General features: G+C 38.1%; 4 protein-coding genes and 1 long non-coding RNA gene across 5 annotated transcripts; 4 read left to right on the top strand and 1 right to left on the bottom strand.

Moving 5' to 3' along the window:
• Window positions 1–937: 937 nt before the first annotated feature.
• Window positions 938–1,672, top strand: LOC145909323 (putative methyltransferase DDB_G0268948). The gene has a single exon (XM_082996717.1). The coding sequence runs from the start codon at window positions 938–940 to the stop codon at window positions 1,670–1,672; it is 735 nt and encodes a 244-aa protein (XP_082852843.1).
• Window positions 1,673–4,737: 3,065 nt separating this feature from the next.
• LOC145909322 (putative methyltransferase DDB_G0268948) lies at window positions 4,738–5,637 on the top strand. Its single transcript, XM_082996716.1, has one exon. It carries the CDS (start codon window positions 4,738–4,740, stop codon window positions 5,635–5,637), a length of 900 nt encoding a protein of 299 aa, XP_082852842.1.
• Window positions 5,638–10,481: 4,844 nt separating this feature from the next.
• LOC145908350 (uncharacterized) lies at window positions 10,482–19,333 on the top strand. Its single transcript, XR_014402981.1, has 3 exons — window positions 10,482–10,587; window positions 10,643–10,707; window positions 18,972–19,333. It is a non-coding gene; the product is annotated as an uncharacterized LOC145908350 (long non-coding RNA).
• LOC145908968 (putative methyltransferase DDB_G0268948) lies at window positions 15,821–16,821 on the top strand. Its single transcript, XM_082996286.1, has one exon. The coding sequence runs from the start codon at window positions 15,860–15,862 to the stop codon at window positions 16,757–16,759; it is 900 nt and encodes a 299-aa protein (XP_082852412.1). The 5' UTR covers window positions 15,821–15,859; the 3' UTR covers window positions 16,760–16,821.
• LOC145908349 (retinol dehydrogenase 11-like) lies at window positions 17,195–20,355 on the bottom strand. The gene is made up of 7 exons (XM_082995609.1): window positions 19,207–20,355; window positions 18,925–19,061; window positions 18,714–18,819; window positions 18,446–18,608; window positions 18,183–18,343; window positions 18,031–18,124; window positions 17,195–17,738 (listed from the first exon to the last, which is right to left on the bottom strand). The coding sequence occupies exons 1-7, from the start codon at window positions 19,331–19,333 to the stop codon at window positions 17,546–17,548; spliced, it is 981 nt and encodes a 326-aa protein (XP_082851735.1). The 5' UTR covers window positions 19,334–20,355; the 3' UTR covers window positions 17,195–17,545.
• Window positions 20,356–20,376: the final 21 nt, after the last annotated feature.

The following is a 20,376-nucleotide window of genomic DNA, read 5'->3' as shown; positions in this document are numbered from 1 at the left end:
GGGGATAAACGAGAGGAGCGATATTGAAGAAAGACAAAAAAATGGCAAAAAGAAAGCAGAGTTTATCTTAAAAGAGAGAGCGTAGAAAGAATGAGATTAACTTTCCACACAACCAAACTGAAGCAAAATATTTAAAAACTGAATTGCGAAAGGACCAAGTTTCTTTAGGATGGTAAAACTAAAGGTTTCAGTAACAAATTGCCATATTTTATACGCTTGACCGGCCACAGGAATCTGACCATCGCAATCGCCTTTCCGTTAGGTCAAATGATAGCCTTAGGCATGTAAGACGCGAAGCAGTTGCCCATATTTATGTCATGGCGAACGACGCCCTACTAGACACGCATAAAATTCGTATATGGTCATAGAGCAGTTTTCTCAACAATATCGCGGACTCTAATAAGTGTGTGAAAGGTTTTGGGTAAATTTCCACACACTTCGTGACGCACAAACATATTTTAACTTAAAATATTCTATTTTTTAATATCGCTTTTCACTTTACTCAATATTATAGACTATACCTTCCTGTTGCGACAACTATAACACCAAACTCTATAATTTCCTTTGGTTTACACCAATTATAACACTGTCAAACATAACTACAGAACGGTGTCTGGTGGGTATGCATTTGTCAGTCGAGTGAAGGGGACAATAAGGCTCTTATTAAGATATGATGACGTGGTTTTGATTTTCACGTCTTTCGAAATAGCTCAACGGGTAGTAAAAGCTAAACGGCTGCAGGGCAGAACTTGGCGCGTATTCTGTAAAGTTACAGGCAAGTATACAATGAAACAAAAGCTGTGTTTTGACTTAACAAAATCATTTACAAGTTAATCTGTAAGAACAGTCCTTCTAGCCTACCATATAGCTGTGCAAAGTTATAACTCTAAAAATTGTATATTTTCATTTACCAGTTGTGTTGACAAGTTTTCAAAATATGCGGCGATTTTATGAAAGCAAGACTATCACGGATCTTTACATCAAATACCGTCCAGGCATCACGGAAGACGTGGTGAAGGAAATTTTGGATTATTTAGGAAAACGAAGAAATCTTCCAGAGACAGAAAACTATTTCAAAAAGCTTATTGATGTTGGTTGTGGGAGTGGGCAGTCAACCATGCATTTTGCGCCATATTTCGAACTGGTTGAAGGCATAGACATTAGTCCAAACCAGATATTGGAGGCAAAAAAACAAAACAAGTTTGATAACGTGTTCTATTGCGAAGGAGCAGCAGAAAAATTATCTGCCGATGATAATAGCGTTGACCTCATCGTATCAAATGCAGCCGCACATTGGTTTGATCTGCCAAAGTTTTTTCAAGAAACTCGTCGTGTTCTCAAAACTGATGGCTGTCTTGCTGTTATGTGTTCTAGCCTTTATCGTTTCAAACCTGAAATGTTACCAAATGGTAACGAAGTCGAAATGGGAGCAATAGGAAGCGAGATGTTGGTGGAATACATAAGAAAAGGTGTTTACGACACTGATGCCTATGGCAAAGCTTTTAACAGATATCTCGACATTTTCGAAGCAACTCCTTCCCAAAACAAAACGTATACTGACAAGGTGAAAATCTACCGCAAATGGACATTGGAGAACATTGGGTTATCTAAAATCGATGGAGTGAGGCAACAAGCCTTGATTTACATCAGCAGATTTTATTTTGAAAAATAGATTTCGCTTGTGAGGGTTACCATAAGCATCGTCAGTTTCTGCAAATATTACGTACTAGCAATAATGAAAGCAATAAAATAGACACAAAACTCTGCTGCATCTGGAAGTCTTTTCTTCACGCTATCTCCTCGAAGTTCAAACTGAAACGCTCACAGGTGACCTAGTTTGAATTAAACAGTCACAGTTATTTGTTGATTTATCGTCTACCCAACTAAATGATAAGCCATTTCATCAAAAATATTCAAGGACGGATATTGGTATTTTTATGAAAATTAGTTTTGGTGCTGGGAAATGCCCACCGTGTTGTCCTGTGTCACAATGGAAATTCATGCATCACCAAGCAAAGCAGTGATGCATTTAAGTTAAATTTACGGTTAAATGAGCGCACATGTGCGTACTGTTGTCATGGCGAATTTTAGGGTGTTTGGGGGCAGTTTTAGTGGGGTTTTGGGCTATTTCAATTAGGTAGTTACTTGCTGGTGGGTGCTGCTGAAAATTATGTTGAAAATGGAGCAAAAAAATCAGGCTGTATTTGTGGAAAAATGAATCGTTTAAGTGTCCAATCATTTGTGATTTTATAAAAAGATCCATCTCATATCTACAAATTTTGATCGAAATTAGTCTCCGAAAAAATATTTGCATTTTGTGTAAGTTTCAACTCTTCTCTATGCAATGGCATCAAATTTAGTTGCTGAAAAAGTGTCAAATACCCCCTGTTGGTCATATGATCTTCCAGGAGGCCCAACAAGTCCTTGCTCTGTACAATCTCGTCCAGGAACAAAAATTTTTTTTCAACTTTGATGAATTTTTGGTCCCTATGTAAGTCACAAGACCCATCAACGGTCATTGGGAAACAAGCGGAACAGTCGCTAGATGCATTACAGCCGAGGGCCTTGAAAACAGGATTTCTCCAATTTAATACCCATATAGGTCCTTAAAACAATTTTACGGAACGCAAAGTTAGCACGTTTATTGCGACTACAAACAATGCAGTAATGGACAACTTAATTACAAAGATTCAAAATGTTGTCTTTCCATGGACCTAACTCCAGCAATACAGTTAAACACTCGTTCTCACCACATCATTTTTTTCATACTTTTAAATTCTGTAAAAAAGTAATGGCGCAGAAAGTGCCGGCGACCCTGGGTCAGAGCAGCATTCAACCAAATCTTCACTTGCAAAAAAGTCTTCGGTGAAATCCATGCATTATTGACGAAGGAATGTAACGAAAATCATGCCCTGTGGTCCAAGTTTATTGCTATACGGGACAGCAATTTTGTTCCAGTGCAATCTGGGCGTTTCGCAAGCCTAAAAATGAGGCTTTCCGAATTAATTACAGAAGGTGAGATCGAACAGAAAACCATACGCTATACCTACCAATTAGAACCTACCTGACAAATTTTAAACAGTATTTAAGAAACCTAAAACTAAAGACTATGATTCGGGAACACTCTTATATTTTTGCAGATTTTGTGTTGAACTCCACTGCATTGCCAGTCAAGATGATGTCGGTCGTATTGTTTACGGCGTTTAATCGCTTGAAAAATTCATCGTACGTTTCACCTGATGACGCCCAGGCTTTTATAAGCGACCCAGATGTGCAAAAACGATGACTAACAGTGACGTAGAAAGGTTAAGTGTGTGTGTGGAAACAGCAAGCATCTCTGCAAACCGCAAGAAATCACCCTCAGGTCCACATGCGCCTCAAACGGGAGAGCAACAACATGAAGCAGTTTACGACAGTGGACACATAGGAAACGTTACGCTAAAACAGCCACACAGAATGTTAAAATACCGAAGATGTGAAAACTTATATATGCCCATGCAATGGGTGAGATGGCAATTATAAACACTCAGTCCATCCTACTCTATAGATCAATTTTAATCCAAACTTCCAAATGATTTTGTAATTAATATCAAACATGAAACATAATAACGATGTTTTTATGTTGTCTCCTGTCAGAGTCCCCATCCCTCTGTCTTAGGTTGTCAACAAGCTGATTTATGTAGTATTTGTTTCCTATTCAATTAATCAAATGCGAATTACGGTAAATTGTTAACAGTGGAGAAGATACGGTAATTTCCACAAGAAAATGAATACATGGGTCATGCAATCATTCAATAATGGCACAACAAAAGGTTGCAAAATAAATATATCTTACGAACCCGGAGAGTATGGGTCATTACACCAGCATACCTGACTGCTAGACATTGGCTTCCCTAGAGCGGAAAAACCACTAAAGCTGAACAAGCTAATTTCGGCATAAGCTGAAGAACTTAGCCTACTGCAACTTTTTTTTGCGCTATCTGAACTTGAATCCAAGACTAAACTAAATATTATTTACCTGCACACTCTTTGTCGTAAGTAGTTGTTTGAACTGTTAAAGCAGCTACCTTTTCACGCAGAAGACAAATGTATGGAAATATCGGTTCAACAGTCCCTGTCGAAATATGCAGCTATTATATGAAATCTGTACAAGGCTATAACAGATCTTTACATTAAATACTGAATTTCCCAGAGTGTTTACTTATACTTAACAAAGTGTTGAGAAAAAGTTAACAAAAAGTGCTATTCACCTAAACATAACTACTTGGCGACGTGGTTTACAGTAGCCCTGCAACTACAGAAAGCTGTGCAAGCATATGCTCAGGACGCTAGACGACAAAAGAAGATTTACCGTTACGTTCTTTAAGAGGAATTCAAATACAATTCTAGTCCCATTTTTAAGGAATATTATTATTAAGCCTATTCAGTCATGTCTTACAAGTAGGCCTGCAGCGAAATTGACAAAATTAAAAAGCGTCTGCAGATAGCATATTTGTATCGGATCTCTGCACCTGTACTTTTGTTAGTTGCTGCTATTTTTATTGCAGTTTTCTACTTATTTAAGTGGACGTTCAACCGAAAAACCTTAGAAATAGACTATGTTTGTTGTAGATGTTTACCTTTATTTTACGCAAAGTTGCCATGACCGTGCATCACGCTTTAATATTCTTCATATCAACATATCTTTTAGATCTTTAATCAAAATCCTTTGTCAGCTGTATTGGCGAATGTCAAAATATGCGGCGGTTTTATGAAAGCAAGAATATCACGGATCTTTACATGAAATACCGTCCAAGCATCACAGAAGACGTGGTGAAGGAAGTTTTGGATTATTTGAGAAAACGAAGAAATCTTCCAGAGACAGAAAACTATTTCAAAAAGCTTATTGATGTGGGTTGTGGGAGTGGGCAGTCAACCATGCATTTTGCGCCATACTTCGAACTGGTTGAAGGCATAGACATTAGTCCAAACCAAATATTGGAGGCGAAAAAACATAACAAGTTTGATAACGTGTTCTATTACGAAGGGGCAGCAGAAAAATTACCTGCCAATGATAATAGCGTTGACTTGATCATTTCAAACACGGCTGCACACTGGTTTGATCTGCCTAAGTTTTTTCAAGAAGCTCGTCGTGTTCTCAAAACTGATGGCTGTCTTGCTGTTATGTGTTCTAGCCTTTATCGTTTCGAACCTGAAATGTTACCAAATGGGAACGAAGTCGAAATGGGAGCAATAGGAAGCAAGATGTTGGTGGAATACATAAGAAAAGGTGTTTACGACACTGAAGCTTACGGAAAAAGTTTCAACAAATATCTCGACATCTTTGAAGCAATACCTTCTCAAAACAAGAAGTATACTGACAAAGTGAAATTCTACCGCAAATTAACATTGGAGAACATTGTGGGTTATCTAAAATCGATGGATAGTTTGCAAAACCACTTGGATTTGAAACTTAATGAACTCCAATGTGCGGGCGTCAAAATCACGGACGACGTCATTAAATCGGTTGATCTTGGGGAAGAATTTCGCAGAGAGCTCAAGGCTTTATGGAAAGTGGAACATTTATCTGACCAAGAAGTAAAAATAAATGTTGAAGCAGACATGTGGATTTCTCTGGCATGCAACCTGCATGTTTGAAAAGCTGTTGTCAGTGTTTATGCATTTGTGTTGCGATAGGTTTCAGAATGTAGTGTTTGAAATTACAGCTATTTGTTGATTTATCGTCCAGCCAACTAAATGATGAGAAGCCATTTCATCAAAAATATTTAAAACAATTTTACGGAACGCAAAGTTCGCACGTTTATTGCGCCTATACAAACAATGCAGTCAGGGACAATTAAATAACAAAAATTCAAAATGTTGTCTTTTCCATGGACCTAATTCCAGCAAGACATTTAAACACTCATTCTTACCACATAATTTTTTCTATTAATATTTTTAAATTCTATAAAAAAGGATCAGTGCATAAAGTGCTGGCGACCCTGCACATGAAATCATATGCTATGCCTACCAATCAAATGCGAATTACGATAAATTGTTAACAGTGGAGACGATACGGTAATTTCCACAAGAAAATGAATACATGGATCATGCAATCATTCAATAATGGCACAACAAAAGGTTGCAAAATAAATATATCTTACGAACCCTGATGTACATTAATGATCTGCCTCTAGCTAGCACATTTTCCACAACCTTATTGCCGATGACACATGCCTCATCATGGCAGCTGACAACACAGTATCTTTAAAAACAAAAACAAATAATGCTTTAAAACATGTATCCAATTGGCTTAACGGTAACAAACTAACACTAAAAACTAGCAAGACCTCATACATCCTGATCGGTAAAAACACCACAAAAACCCATTTCTCTGTTCAGTTAGATCAAATTCCAATATTACGTAAATCAGAATTCAAATACCTAGGTGTTATTCTCCAAGACAACCTTCACTGGACCAGTCACATTCAACATTTGGAGACTTCCCTGGCACAATTCTGTGGTGTAATGTATAAATTAAGGAAATGGGTAAAACTACAAACACTTATGGTTGCCTATTATAGCTGTGTCTACTCGAAGTTACAATATGCAATCACCTGTTGGGGTTTTGGAAATGCAAAGGCCTTTCACCACTTAAATTTTGTACATAATAATATTCTTCGCACTGCAACCTTTAACAAGGCAACATGTCATGTTACACCCATATACAAAACCCTTGAAATTTTAAAACTTTCTGAAATTGTTAAACTAAAAACAGCTCAAATTATGCACAAGCATTACTTTAATCAATTACCTTTGTTTTTCAATAATTTTTTTACTCAGCCATGGCACAAACACTCCCATTTCACTAGACATGCAGATGGCTCAAATTATGTTATTCCAATAATGAAGTCTCCATTTGCCCAGAATACGCTGCTGTACCAAGGTCCCAAAATTTGGAATGAATTGCCAAAAAAAATGAAAAACTCTGGAAAATTTGCTTTAAAAAAACACTACAAACAACATCTTTTGCAACTATACAACTGAAAGTATGTTTAATGTTGACAAACACGTGCACATGTGCGACCCACGTGCTTTTTTTTCTGCCGCTAGAGCATGCACGCATCTGTCCGTACTCATGCGTAACTGAAGTAGTTTGTTTGATTGTTTTTTTCTCGTTATTTACTATTTATGTTTTCTACAACGTCTTTACATTTCCTTATTGTAAAAAATTCCTTATTTTCATTGTTCTCTTTTGCACAATTTTTGTGTTTTCTTTATCTTTATGTTTTCGTTTTTCATTTTTCATCTTGTGTTGTTAAGTAATTAGACCAAGGGTGACGCTTGGCACCGAAAACCTGAAGGTTAATCCAGCGTCCCCCTGCACATACTCTCGCATTCCCCATCTTTTTATACAGAAATATTTTGGGCAAAAATAAACCAATGAATGAACGAATGAACCCGGAGAGTATGGGTCATTACACAAGCGCAACTGACTGCTATACATTAGCCCTGTTTACATGGACGTCTAAAGCGGGTTCGCGGCACGCTTCTTACCCGCTTCCCGCCATTATCAGAAAAAGCGATACGCATCACAGCCCAAGCTAGTTCGGAAGCGGTTTCGGCGAACTAGCTTAATAGGGGTGGGTTCGGAAGCTAGTTCGCCCAACTAGAGGCGGGTTCGTAACCAAAAAATGGCACGGGCCACGTGGCACCAACATGGTTCATCCAGCGTCCCCCTGCCCATACTCTCGCATTCCCCATCCTTTTAAACTGAAATACTTTGGGCAAAAATAAACCAATGAATGAATGAATGAATGGCACGCATGGCACCAAATTTGTCCCACGTGGCACCTACATGGCACCTAATTTGTCCCACGTGGCACCAAAATGGCACGGATGGCACCAGCATGGCACCAACGTGGCACCAGCGTGGCACACATGTCACCAACATGGCACCAACACGGCACCAGCATGGGACCAATGTGACACCGTATTTGTGGATAATGTTAATAATGCAGTTGTTATTTGCCAAAGTGTAGTGTCAGAAAAGAGCAGTTATTCAGCACTAAGCAGATAGATGCACTAATAAGTTGTGTAATTAATGATAAATACACTTGCAACTGTGACCAGAAGCATATGCAATACCTGAAAAGAATCTATAGCATGGCACCGCATTACGCTTAACTGTTGTGTTAAAATAGAGTATTTGTGCAGCACCAAACACAGATGTACAAAGATAAAAGATATGTGTCACAGATATGTTAAAAATATGATTAGAAATGATGTTTGTCGGCTTGAAAGTAAAAAAAGTCCTAGCATGGCACCAACATTTCGTGATTGTATTAGTAATGCGGCTGTTATTATCTCAACTATTAAGTTAAAATAGAGTAGTTATGCAGCACCAAACGTAGGTAACAAAGATTGAAGTTGTGTGTTTAACAAATGTGTTAAAAATGTGATTCAAAATGTTTGTTTGGAAGCCTGAAAGTGAAAGGAATCGTAGCATGGCACCATAGAAATCATAATACAAATATGAAACCGTGTTTATTAATTGTGTGCGTGAAACCTTTGCGTTAATCAACCTATTATGTAAGAAAAGGGCAGTTAAGCACCTCCTTAATATAGATATGAATTGCTTTTACAAATTAAAATTATTGTGAGTAGAGGACAGGCGCTTGAAGAATCCCCATATATGGGCATAGCACCCCATATAAGGGCATGGCACCATAGAAATCATAGCTTGGAAACAACGGAATTGACGGAAGATACACTGACCACATAACGGGGGCATCGACACAAACCAGATTATGACGTCACAATCGCATTTAACAATGGACAAGGTTGTGCGTGCGTCAAATGTGCGTAAAGTGCGCTGTAGTCTGAAACACGTCAACTGAACCGTGAATGTTTTGAAGAATATAATGTGGGTTGGGCCCAGATTTCAGTTATGGTGTAGCGTGGAAGCATTAAATACTCTAATGTGGGTTGGGCCCAGATTTCAGTTATGGTGTAGTGTGGAAGCATTAAATACTCTAATGTGGGTTGGGCCCAGATTTCAGTTATGGTGTAGTGTGGAAGCATTAAATACTCTAATGTGGGTTGGGCCCAGATTTCAGTTATGGTGTAGTCTGGAAGCATTAAATACTCTAATGTGGGTTGGGCCCAGATTTCAGTTATGGTGTAGCGTGGAAGCATTAAATACTCTAATGTGGGTTGGGCCTAGATTTCAGTTATGGTGTAGTCTGGAAGCATTAAATACTCTAATGTGGGTTGGGTCCAGATTTCAGTTATGGTGTAGTCTGGAAGCATTAAATACTCTAATGTGGGTTGGGTCCAGATTTCAGTTATGGTGTAGCGTGGAAGCATTAAATACTCTAATGTGGGTTGGGCCTAGATTTCAGTGAAGATGTAGCGTGGAAGCATTGAATACTCTAATGTGGGTTGGGTCCAGATTTCAGTTATGGTGTAGTCTGGAAGCATTAAATACTCTAATGTGGGTTGGGTCCAGATTTCAGTTATGGTGTAGCGTGGAAGCATTAAATACTCTAATGTGGGTTGGGCCTAGATTTCAGTGAAGATGTAGCGTGGAAGCATTGAATACTCTAATGTGGGTTGGGCCCAGATTTCAGTTATGGTGTAGCGTGGAAGCATTAAATACTCTAATGTGGGTTGGGCCTAGATTTCAGTGATGGTGTAGCGTGGAAGCATTAAATACTCTAATGTGGGTTGGGCCCAGATTTCAGTGATGGTGTAGCGTGGAAGCATTAAATACTCTAATGTGGGTTGGGCCTAGATTTCAGTGATGGTGTAGCGTGGAAGCATTAAATACTCTAATGTGGGTTGGGCCCAGATTTCAGTTATGGTGTAGCATGGAAGCATTAAATACTCTAATGTGGGTTGGGCCCAGATTTCAGTGATGGTGTAGCGTGGAAGCATTAAATACTCTAATGTGGGTTGGGCCCAGATTTCAGTTATGGTGTAGCGTGGAAGCATTAAATACTGTAATGTGGGTTGGGCCCAGATTTCAGTGATGGTGTAGCGTGGAAGCATTAAATACTCTAATGTGGGTTGGGCCTAGATTTCAGTGATGGTGTAGCGTGGAAGCATTAAATACTCTAATGTGGGTTGGGCCCAGATTTCAGTTATGGTGTAGTCTGGAAGCATTAAATACTCTAATGTGGGTTGGGCCCAGATTTCAGTTATGGTGTAGCGTGGAAGCATTAAATACTGTAATGTGGGTTGGGCCTAGATTTCAGTTATGGTGTAGTCTGGAAGCATTAAATACTCTAATGTGGTTTTGGCCCAGATTTCAGTGATGGTGTAGCGTGGAAGCATTAAATACTCTAATGCTGGTTGGGCCCAGATTTCAGTTATAGTGTAGCATAATAACTTTATACTCTGTGGGTTGGTGTATGACTGGAACTATTATATTTTGGTTTTGCTTGGCTTACTTTGCACAAGCTCAGACCATCAGAATGAAGCATGTTGCCAATGTGTTTAGATCCATTAACATAATTTAGGTCATTCTATTTTGACTATGTTGGTTTCAACAAAAGACAAATGACATTTGAAGCGACAAATCAAACAGAAGACACAAATCAAAAGGTTTATTATGATTTTATTAAAAAAAAAACAATTTTAAATGCTACTTGAATTTCAGCTGAACATCTGCAATGCTTCTGTTGGAATATTACATCTGTGGAAATTAAGTATAATTTGAATAAGGTAAGAATTACTGTTAAGCCTTTAAAGTCCATTTTGTGTGGTCCTTTTTACTTCTTCCCAAAAATGAAATTATTTTATATCATACTATGGATATGGTAGTGTCTGTCGTCATACTACAAAATATTTTCACTTCGTATATTGTTTACATTGGATTAAAAAAAAATGGATATTCCTGTATGATTCTTGATTGATAAAACAAAATTGTTACAAAGCTTTAACACTGCAGATTCTGCAAAGATTTTTGCCTTGCAGTTAGTTTTTTTGGTCCCTTGAATACACAAATGTTTTTTGCAAGGATTTGGATGATCTTGCAACTGATCAAAGGGGTTTCAATATTTTATCATAGAAAACATAAAGTCACTTACATGTGTAGGTGGTGCAACATGACGCCTTTCATTTTTAATCTTGTTGCGATCTTTAGAATGTTGGCATTCCAAGACCTTTGTTTGCACTATGATGTAGGGAGTGGATGTACTGTCCCAATGCAAGCGACCTTTTAAAATATCTAAAAAAAATCACAAATGTGAAAAAAAAAAATAAAAAAAAATCGTTATTCTTGCCATCGCGCTGTAAACGTTCGCATGTTCTTTTAATAGTTAAATTCGCTGCAATTCAGTCACGTTGTTTCAAGCGCGTTTAACACGTGACTGAATTGCAGCGAATTTAACTATTAAAAGAACGTGCGAACGTTTACAGCGCGATGGCAAGAATAACGACAAGGCCGAGAGAATACGAGCGACTGAGAGAGCGAACAATTACTACGAGGGCGTTTTATAACAAACATTCAGGAAAAACGTGGTTGTCCAGCAGGGTATCAGCAGCTTGGTTTGAACTCTGCAGGAAGGCTTAGCTCCGCCTGCATCCTTTCCGTCTAGTGTTCCAGTATTGAATTTTAGGAAACATGCGGCGTGGTCAGAACTAGGCCAGGGAAAACATGCGTGTTGCCACAGAACTTTCTTTTAATAAGTAAAAACTGAGCTAAAAAGCATGCCTTTTTTATCATACCAAATGAATTCTTCGAGAACTGAATGAACTTTGTCAATGTGGAGATTTCAAATTTCTCAACTAAATCATTTGCCTGAGTCATTGAACAAGCCCACTGCAACAATTGTTGGATTTACTCTAAACTTAAATTTATACACTGCACCAATTACCAGTTATATATTACCTGCAAATTTTGTTTGCTGTTCTCCTTTGCTGCTTCTGTTATATTTTGCTAAAGTAAACAACCACACATATGCACAAAGCATTGTGTTAAGCTATACAATTTACTAACCATTTTACTTAAACAAGTGAATTCATTCTTCACAAACTTCACAAAATATCTCTCTTCCTGTTGTAAATCTGCACCTTGGCTATTAAGGCTTTCTTTTATTGTTTTGCTTGCCTTTTCAAGATTGTATTTTGATAGCTTGTTCTGTGCCCAAGACATTAATGTAATGATAGTTAATAACATTTAAATGTATACTTACTAAGCCTTCAAACTTTGCAAACACCAAAACATCAAAGATGGTTATTACATATTGATATAGTTTGTTTGGTTCAGATTGGCGGTCAAAATGCCAAAGTGATTCAAAGCACTCTGAACGTGTAATAATGTATGGTATGGTAGCATCATTCCAATGCACTGAGCTTTTACATGCATCTTTAAACGTAAAAAGAGGTTTCGAAAAAAAAAACAGTACCATCGTGAAAACAAGCACCCACAAACAACAAAACTCACCGTGTGATTTAATTAACGGGGACTTTAAAGTTAGTGCACATGACTTTTTGAATTGATGCAGCATATTTGTTGCTTCATGTTTGGATCCATACCACTAATAAATAAAAGCACAAATGAAATACTTCCATAATACAACCAAAACGTGTTCAGAAAAGTTTTACATCTTACCAATGTTGAACAATATCTTCAGAGATTATTAAATTTTTTGGCATTGGCACACAGTTTCTAAATTGCCGAGACTCATGAGAGTCAACAACATCTTTCAAAAGACTGAAACTTCTTTCACAAAAAAACATCTTTTCGCACAAAATCAATTGAAATGGTCACTACAAATAAACCAAACTAAAGTAATTTCTATTTTAAAATACATTAGAGTATTTAATGCTTCCAGACTACACCATAACTGTAATATAGACCCAACCCACATTAGAGTATTTAATGCTTCCAGACTACACCATAACTGAAATCTGGGCCCAACCCACATTAGAGTATTTAATGCTTCCAGACTACACCATAACTGAAATCTGGGCCCAACCCACATTAGAGTATTTAATGCTTCCACGCTACACCATAACTGAAATCTGGGCCCAACCCACATTAGAGTATTTAATGCTTCCAGACTACACCATAACTGAAATTCAGGCCCAACCCACATTAGAGTATTTAATGCTTCCACGCTACACCATAACTGAAATCTAGGCCCAACCCACATTAGAATATTTAATGCTTCCACGCTACACCATAACTGAAATCTGGGCCCAACCCACATTAGAGTATTTAATGCTTCCACGCTACACCATAACTGAAATCTGGGCCCAACCCACATTAGAGTATTTAATGCTTCCAGACTACACCATAACTGAAATCTGGGCCCAACCCACATTAGAGTATTTAATGCTTCCACGCTACACCATAACTGAAATCTGGGCCCAACCCACATTAGAGTATTTAATGCTTCCAGACTACACCATAACTGAAATTCAGGCCCAACCCACATTAGAGTATTTAATGCTTCCACGCTACACCATAACTGAAATCTAGGCCCAACCCACATTAGAATATTTAATGCTTCCACGCTACACCATAACTGAAATCTGGGCCCAACCCACATTAGAGTATTTAATGCTTCCAGACTACACCATAACTGAAATTCAGGCCCAACCCACATTAGAGTATTTAATGCTTCCAGACTACACCATAACTGAAATCTAGGCCCAACCCACATTAGAGTATTTAATGCTTCCAGACTACACCATAACTGAAATCTAGGCCCTAACCCACATTAGAGTATTTAATGCTTCCAGACTACACCATAACTGAAATCTAGGCCCAACCCACATTAGAGTATTTAATGCTTCCACGCTACACCATAACTGAAATCTGGGCCCAACCCACATTAGAGTATTTAATGCTTCCACGCTACACCATAACTGAAATCTGGGCCCAACCCACATTAGAGTATTTAATGCTTCCACGCTACACCATAACTGAAATCTGGGCCCAACCCACATTAGAGTATTTAATGCTTCCAGACTACACCATAACTGAAATTCAGGCCCAACCCACATTAGAGTATTTAATGCTTCCACGCTACACCATAACTGAAATCTAGGCCCAACCCACATTAGAATATTTAATGCTTCCACGCTACACCATAACTGAAATCTGGGCCCAACCCACATTAGAGTATTTAATGCTTCCACGCTACACCATAACTGAAATCTGGGCCCAACCCACATTAGAGTATTTAATGCTTCCACACTACACCATAACTGAAATCTGGGCCCAACCCACATTAGAGTATTTAATGCTTCCAGACTACACCATAACTGAAATTCAGGCCCAACCCACATTAGAGTATTTAATGCTTCCAGACTACACCATAACTGAAATCTAGGCCCAACCCACATTAGAGTATTTAATGCTTCCAGACTACACCATAACTGAAATCTAGGCCCTAACCCACATTAGAGTATTTAATGCTTCCAGACTACACCATAACTGAAATCTAGGCCCAACCCACATTAGAGTATTTAATGCTTCCACGCTACACCATAACTGAAATCTGGGCCCAACCCACATTAGAGTATTTAATGCTTCCACGCTACACCATAACTGAAATCTGGGCCCAACCCACATTAGAGTATTTAATGCTTCCAGACTACACCATAACTGAAATCTAGGCCCAACCCACATTAGAGTATTTAATGCTTCCAGACTACACCATAACTGAAATCTAGGCCCAACCCACATTAGAGTATTTAATGCTTCCAGACTACACCATAACTGAAATCTAGGCCCGACCCACATTAGAGTATTTAATGCTTCCAGACTACACCATAACTGAAATCTAGGCCCAACCCACATTAGAGTATTTAATGCTTCCAGACTACACCATAACTGAAATCTGGGCCCAACCCACATTAGAGTATTTAATGCTTCCACGCTACACCATAACTGAAATCTGGGCCCAACCCACATTATATTCTTCAAAACATTCACGGTTCAGTTGACGCGTTTCAGACTACAGCGCACTTTACGCACATTTGACGCACGCACAACCTTGTCCATTGTTAAATGCGATTGTGACGTCATAATCTGGTTTGCGTCGATGCCCCCGTTATGTGGTCAGTGTATCTTCCATGTAAACAGGGCTATTGACAGCCGTGAAGCGGAAAAACCACTAAAGCTGAACAAGCTAATTTCGGCATAAGCTAAAGAATTTAGCCTACTGCAACTTTTTTGCGCTATCTGAACTTGAAGCCAAGACTGAACTAAATATTATTTACCTGCATAGTGTTTGCCGTAAGTAGTTGTTTGAATTGTTGAAGCAGCTACATTTTCACGCGGAAGACAACTGTATGACAATATCGGTTCAGCAGTCCCTGTCGAAATATGCAGCTATTATACAAAAACTATACAAGGCTATAACAGATCTTTACATTAAATACTAAATTTCCCAGAGTGTTTACTTATACTTGACAAAGTGTTGAGAAAAAGTTAACAAAAAGTGCTATTCACCTAAACATAACTACTTGGCGACGTGGTTTGCAGTAGCACAGAAAGCTGTGCAAGCATATATGCTTAAGACGCATAAGGAATATTATTATTAAGCCTATTCAGTCATGTCTTACAAGTAGGCCTGCAGCGAAATTGACAAAAAAAGCGTCTGCACACAGCATTTTTGTGTCTGATCTCTGCACCTGTACTTTTGTTAGTTGCTGCTATTTTTATTGCAGTTTTCTACTTATTTAAGTGGACGTTCAACCGAAAAACCTTAGAAATAGACTATGTTTGTTGTAGATGTTAACCTTGTTTTTACGCAAAGTTGCCATGACCGTGCATCACACTTTAATGTTATTCTTGTCAACACATCTTTTAGATCTTTAATCAAAATCCTTTGTCAGCTGTATTGGCCAATGTCAAAATATGCGGCGATTTTATGAAAGCAAGAATATCACGGATCTTTACATCAAATACCGTCCAGGCATCACGGAAGACGTGGTGAAGGAAATTTTGGATTATTTAAGAAAACGAAGAAATCTTCCAGAGACAGAAAACTATTTCAAAAAGCTTATTGATGTGGGTTGTGGGAGTGGGCAGTCAACCATGTATTTTGCGCCACACTTCGAACTGGTTGAAGGCATAGACATTAGTCCAAACCAGATATTGGAGGCAAAAAAGCAAAATAAGTTTGATAACGTGTTATATTGCGAAGGAACAGCAGAAAATTTACCTGCCGATGATAATAGTGTTGACCTCATCGTATCAAATGCAGCCGCACATTGGTTTGATTTGCCAAAGTTTTTTCAAGAAGCTCGTCGTGTTCTCAAAACTGATGGTTGCCTGGCTTCTATGTGTCCTAGCCTTTATCGTTTCGAACCTGAAATGCTACCGAATGGGAACGAAGTCGAAATGGGAGCAATAGGAAGCAAGATGTTGGTGGAATACATAAGAAAAGGTGTTTACGACACTGATGCCTATGGCAAAGCTTTTAACAGATATCTCGACATTTTCGAAGCAACTCCTTCCCAAAACAAAACGTATACTGACAAGGTGAAAATCTACCGCAAATGGACATTGGAGAACATTGTGGGTTATCTAAAATCGATGGATAGTTTGCAAAACCACTTGGATTTGAAACTTAATGAACTCAAATGTGCGGGCGTCAAAATTACGGACGACGTCATTAAATCGGTTGATCTCGGGGAAGAATTTCGCAGAGAACTCAAGGCTTTATGGAAAGTGGAACATTTATCTGATGAGGAAGTAAAAATAAATGTTGAAGCAGACATGTGGATTTCTCTGGCATGCAACCTGCATGTTTGAAAAGCTGTTAGTATTTATGCATTTGTGTTGCGATGGGTTTCAGAATGTAGTGTTTGAAATAAACGATAATAGTTATTTGTTGTTTTGTCGTCTTTAGCCCACCAAATGATGATAAACCGTTGATTCGAAGAAATGTACCGACGTAACAGTTACAACATATATCCTTGCATGCAAACAGAGAAATATTTTGCAAGCTTATTGCAGAATTATTTTTATAAAAATTTGCCACGAATTTATTATTTCGAAAATCCCACACATGCAAATGTTTAATTCCTGTTGCTGCCAGGCATATTGCAATTTAAAAACGTACTGCTCTTGTGGCATAAAATATACGTACTGTATTAGTTCGACGCCTCGACTGCCATGCGGCGAGACTTGTCTGAAGAGCAGTACATTTTTCAGTTTAACTTAGATTTTGGAAGCGTAATGGCTCCGTTGGCCTCTGCCTGGATGCGCCAATGCTTGCATGTTACCTCAGATGATGTTTCAATTTTGTTTCCTTTCCGTCAAACATTGGGTCCTCTTTTTGATATATGAAACACAAGGGCCAAATATTTTGGTAACCTCACAAATTAGGGAAACACAATAAAGAACGGCAAAAGTGGTAAACTAAATAATGGGTGTGGCAGAAAATGTACATACAGTTCGCATAAACTACATGACAGTGAAAAGAAAAAAAAACAAGATTTATTAAATGCATAGCTTATACATCAAAAAGAGATGGAAGAATCATTTATATGATAGTTATCACACGAAACAAATCAGTTTAAAAACCAAAAACATTGTTTACAGTTCTTTGGTCAAATAACTCTTAGTAACTTGCACACTTTCTTTCCAAATCTTGGAGCCAACTTCTTCAATGGATGCAAAACTGTTAAGTTGTTGATGAGCAACATCAACAAAATACTCCCCACTTAAATGAGTAATGTTGTCATCGAGAGCACAATACATAATGGTCTGAATGCCGTAAATAGGTTCCCTGTAAATGAAAATACATAGAAATGTGGTACATGATAGAAAAAATTAACCATAATCATTTTTGCAGACCATCACAAAAATGTTTGAAACATCACTAAAAAGAGCATTGAAAAAAAATATTTTTTTGTTTGATCCATACTCCAAGCAGGTTGAAGTGACATGCAGACAAAAAAAGGTTGCTGGCAAACAACAAACTTTGGTATATTTTATAAAACAATGGTAATCTGCTGATTACCTAAAATATTGATAAATAATTAACAGAAAATATCCTGTTATCCAGAAAAAACACAAACCTGAGTACAAATAAATCAGCAATTCGATAAGTCCAGTAAAGCAACACAGAAAACCCAGTAAATCCACTTTTCCCCAATTCTGATTTGATTGAACCTAGAAGGAATATCAATTAAATAAATGTTGTGAATGTCAACTTTGACACAGTTTGTACCAGGGTGCATGGAGTATGTTGTGATGTCAAAGCCCTTTAGTCGCTTGTTTAATTCTTTTGTAAAATAAATGTTGGCCAGTTTGCTTTGACCGTAAATTTGAAAATCTTTAATGATGCCTTCAGAATCTTGATGCATCATTTCAAAATTGAAAGCACCAATTCTGAAAAATATCCACATTTAGAATCTATTTTCGTTGTTTTTTGCAGTGAAAACACATTATAACGATTTCACTGTTATTGATGAAAATACTCAAGAGCCATACTGGTAGGCTGCAGATGATAAATTGATAATTCTGACAGGCGATGTCTCTGATTGTTTCTTCATTTTGTCCAGTAGCAAATTTGTGAGAAGAAAGGGACCAAAGTGGTTTATTGCCATGACGCGATTGTATCCATAATCTGTCATTCCTCTGACCATTAGCACACCTGCATTGTTGTAATAAAGTATCAATCTTTGAAGTGTATGACTGATAAAGGAATCAATTTTCACTATACATTGTGTTTATTAGAAGCATTAAAAATAAAACTAACCTGCATTATTGATAAGATAGTGAAGATTTTCTTCTTGCTTGTCAAAATCCTTTACAAAGGCTTGAATAGCAGAAAAATCACCAAGGTCTAGCTTCATGGCTTTCACCTAAAGGTTGATATGTTTGCAATTAAAGCACTAAACAGAATACATTCTACATGCGATCATAGCAATTCCACAGCACCACTGCTTCAAAAACATAGATATGCTCACATTTTTGTTCTCTGAAAGTCTAATGATTTCCTTCTTTGCCTTTTCAGATCTTTCAAGATTTCGTGAAGCAATAACGACTTTTGCTCCACGCTTAGCAAACTCAATTGCAGCTGTCTTACCAATTCCCACATTTCCTCCTGAAATACACAAAACTCATAGTAAGCTTCAACTATCACACTTTTCACGTAATCTTATACTTCATATTTTTCATGCAAAATTATTATTTTCGTGCAAAAAATCATTTTCTGAATTGCATGTGTCATCAATTAACATCACAAGTACCTGTAATTAAAACAGTTTTTCCATCTAAACGTTTATCTGATTTGTAGATTGGTCCAGTTTTAACGTAGTTAAGCCACAAATAGGCAAATACCGTAACGACAACAAATAATACCAGCTTTTTAGACATTATGTTATTCACGTTTTTCAGGCAACCGGCGGAGATGAATCAGCATATTTTTGTTTACATCGCGTTTCGTAACATGTGCCTTAGCGGACAGTATCCGTTTAGTAGCGCTAGAGCAGTATTTTTTAACCTTTTTGAGCCACAGAAGACTATTTTTTTCAAAATAATCTTGCGGAACACTAAATTGTTGGAAGTAAGGCGGCATTGTACTGTAACATACGTCACAGAAACCAGTGCTTGAATTGCGTAATGTTTTGCGCGCAGCTTTGCACATGTAGGACTGCATAATCCCATAATGTGACCCAAATGATTTAGCCATCGAATATTCTCGAGTAAAGTGATTCATTCAACATCCTGTTTACCACATAAAATGTTCTCCTATGCTTATGACATTATTGACCAGTCAGCGCTCAGTATGGAGAGCTTTAAAAAGCCCAGTTTAGACCGGTAAATTCATTCTATTTGATTCCATTCGATTCTACTTGTTCTACTTATTTGTGTTTTTATCTATATTCCACTGTACACTCTACGCCTAAATGAACAATTTACTGCCGTAGGATCCGTTGTTGTTTCAGACCTAGGAGCGCTGCACACCAACATCACATCGTGCGATTGATCATCAGCAAGACCTACGATGATTCAACAAGCGCAACCTCCATACGATCCCGACCATCTCCAACGAAAACCACCACGTTTGGACTGTCCTCGGGACGTTAAGGTTTGTCGATGTGGATCAAAGGAAACGTTCTGAGAACCGAGTTGGCGTTTGCGTTTCGATGGGTTTTGCTTTGGCCAGCACGCCTGGGTGGCCACCTTTCGTAACATGCAGCTTGTCGCAACCCATCACCTCCCAGTGCGACTGGCTGCGATCCTACGGCAGACGGTGATTCTCCGTGAGGAAATCACCTTTACATGGGCGCCTGACTTGATAACCTTTATGGTTTTATCGGTGCCCATGCCATTTCATTTCCTTGTTTTTTGTTCGTCGCGTAGTTGCTTTTGTCGCAAAAATAAACATCATTTGATTTGTTCTTCGTATTACTGTT

This window comes from Ascidia mentula, chromosome 7 (genome assembly GCF_947561715.1).
Source record: "Ascidia mentula chromosome 7, kaAscMent1.1, whole genome shotgun sequence".
Lineage (NCBI taxonomy): Eukaryota > Metazoa > Chordata > Ascidiacea > Phlebobranchia > Ascidiidae > Ascidia > Ascidia mentula.
The sequence above is the reverse complement of the archived record's forward strand: the minus strand, read 5'-3'. Positions and strand labels throughout refer to the sequence as shown.

What these genes read in the sequence shown, in the direction of transcription:
- LOC145909322 (XM_082996716.1), top strand. Translation starts at nt 4,738, where the DNA reads ATGCGGCGGTTTTATGAAAGCAAGAATATCACGGATCTTTACATGAAA.
- LOC145909323 (XM_082996717.1), top strand. Translation starts at nt 938, where the DNA reads ATGCGGCGATTTTATGAAAGCAAGACTATCACGGATCTTTACATCAAA.
- LOC145908968 (XM_082996286.1), top strand. Translation starts at nt 15,860, where the DNA reads ATGCGGCGATTTTATGAAAGCAAGAATATCACGGATCTTTACATCAAA.
- LOC145908349 (XM_082995609.1), bottom strand. Translation starts at nt 19,333, where the DNA reads ATGTCTAAAAAGCTGGTATTATTTGTTGTCGTTACGGTATTTGCCTAT. An exon ending in CTATCTTATCAATAATGCAG is followed by an intron (nt 18,609 to 18,713) that starts GTTAGTTTTATT and finishes ACAACAATGCAG; the next exon opens with GTGTGCTAATGGTCAGAGGA. An exon ending in TTATCATCTGCAGCCTACCA is followed by an intron (nt 18,344 to 18,445) that starts GTATGGCTCTTG and finishes GATATTTTTCAG; the next exon opens with AATTGGTGCTTTCAATTTTG.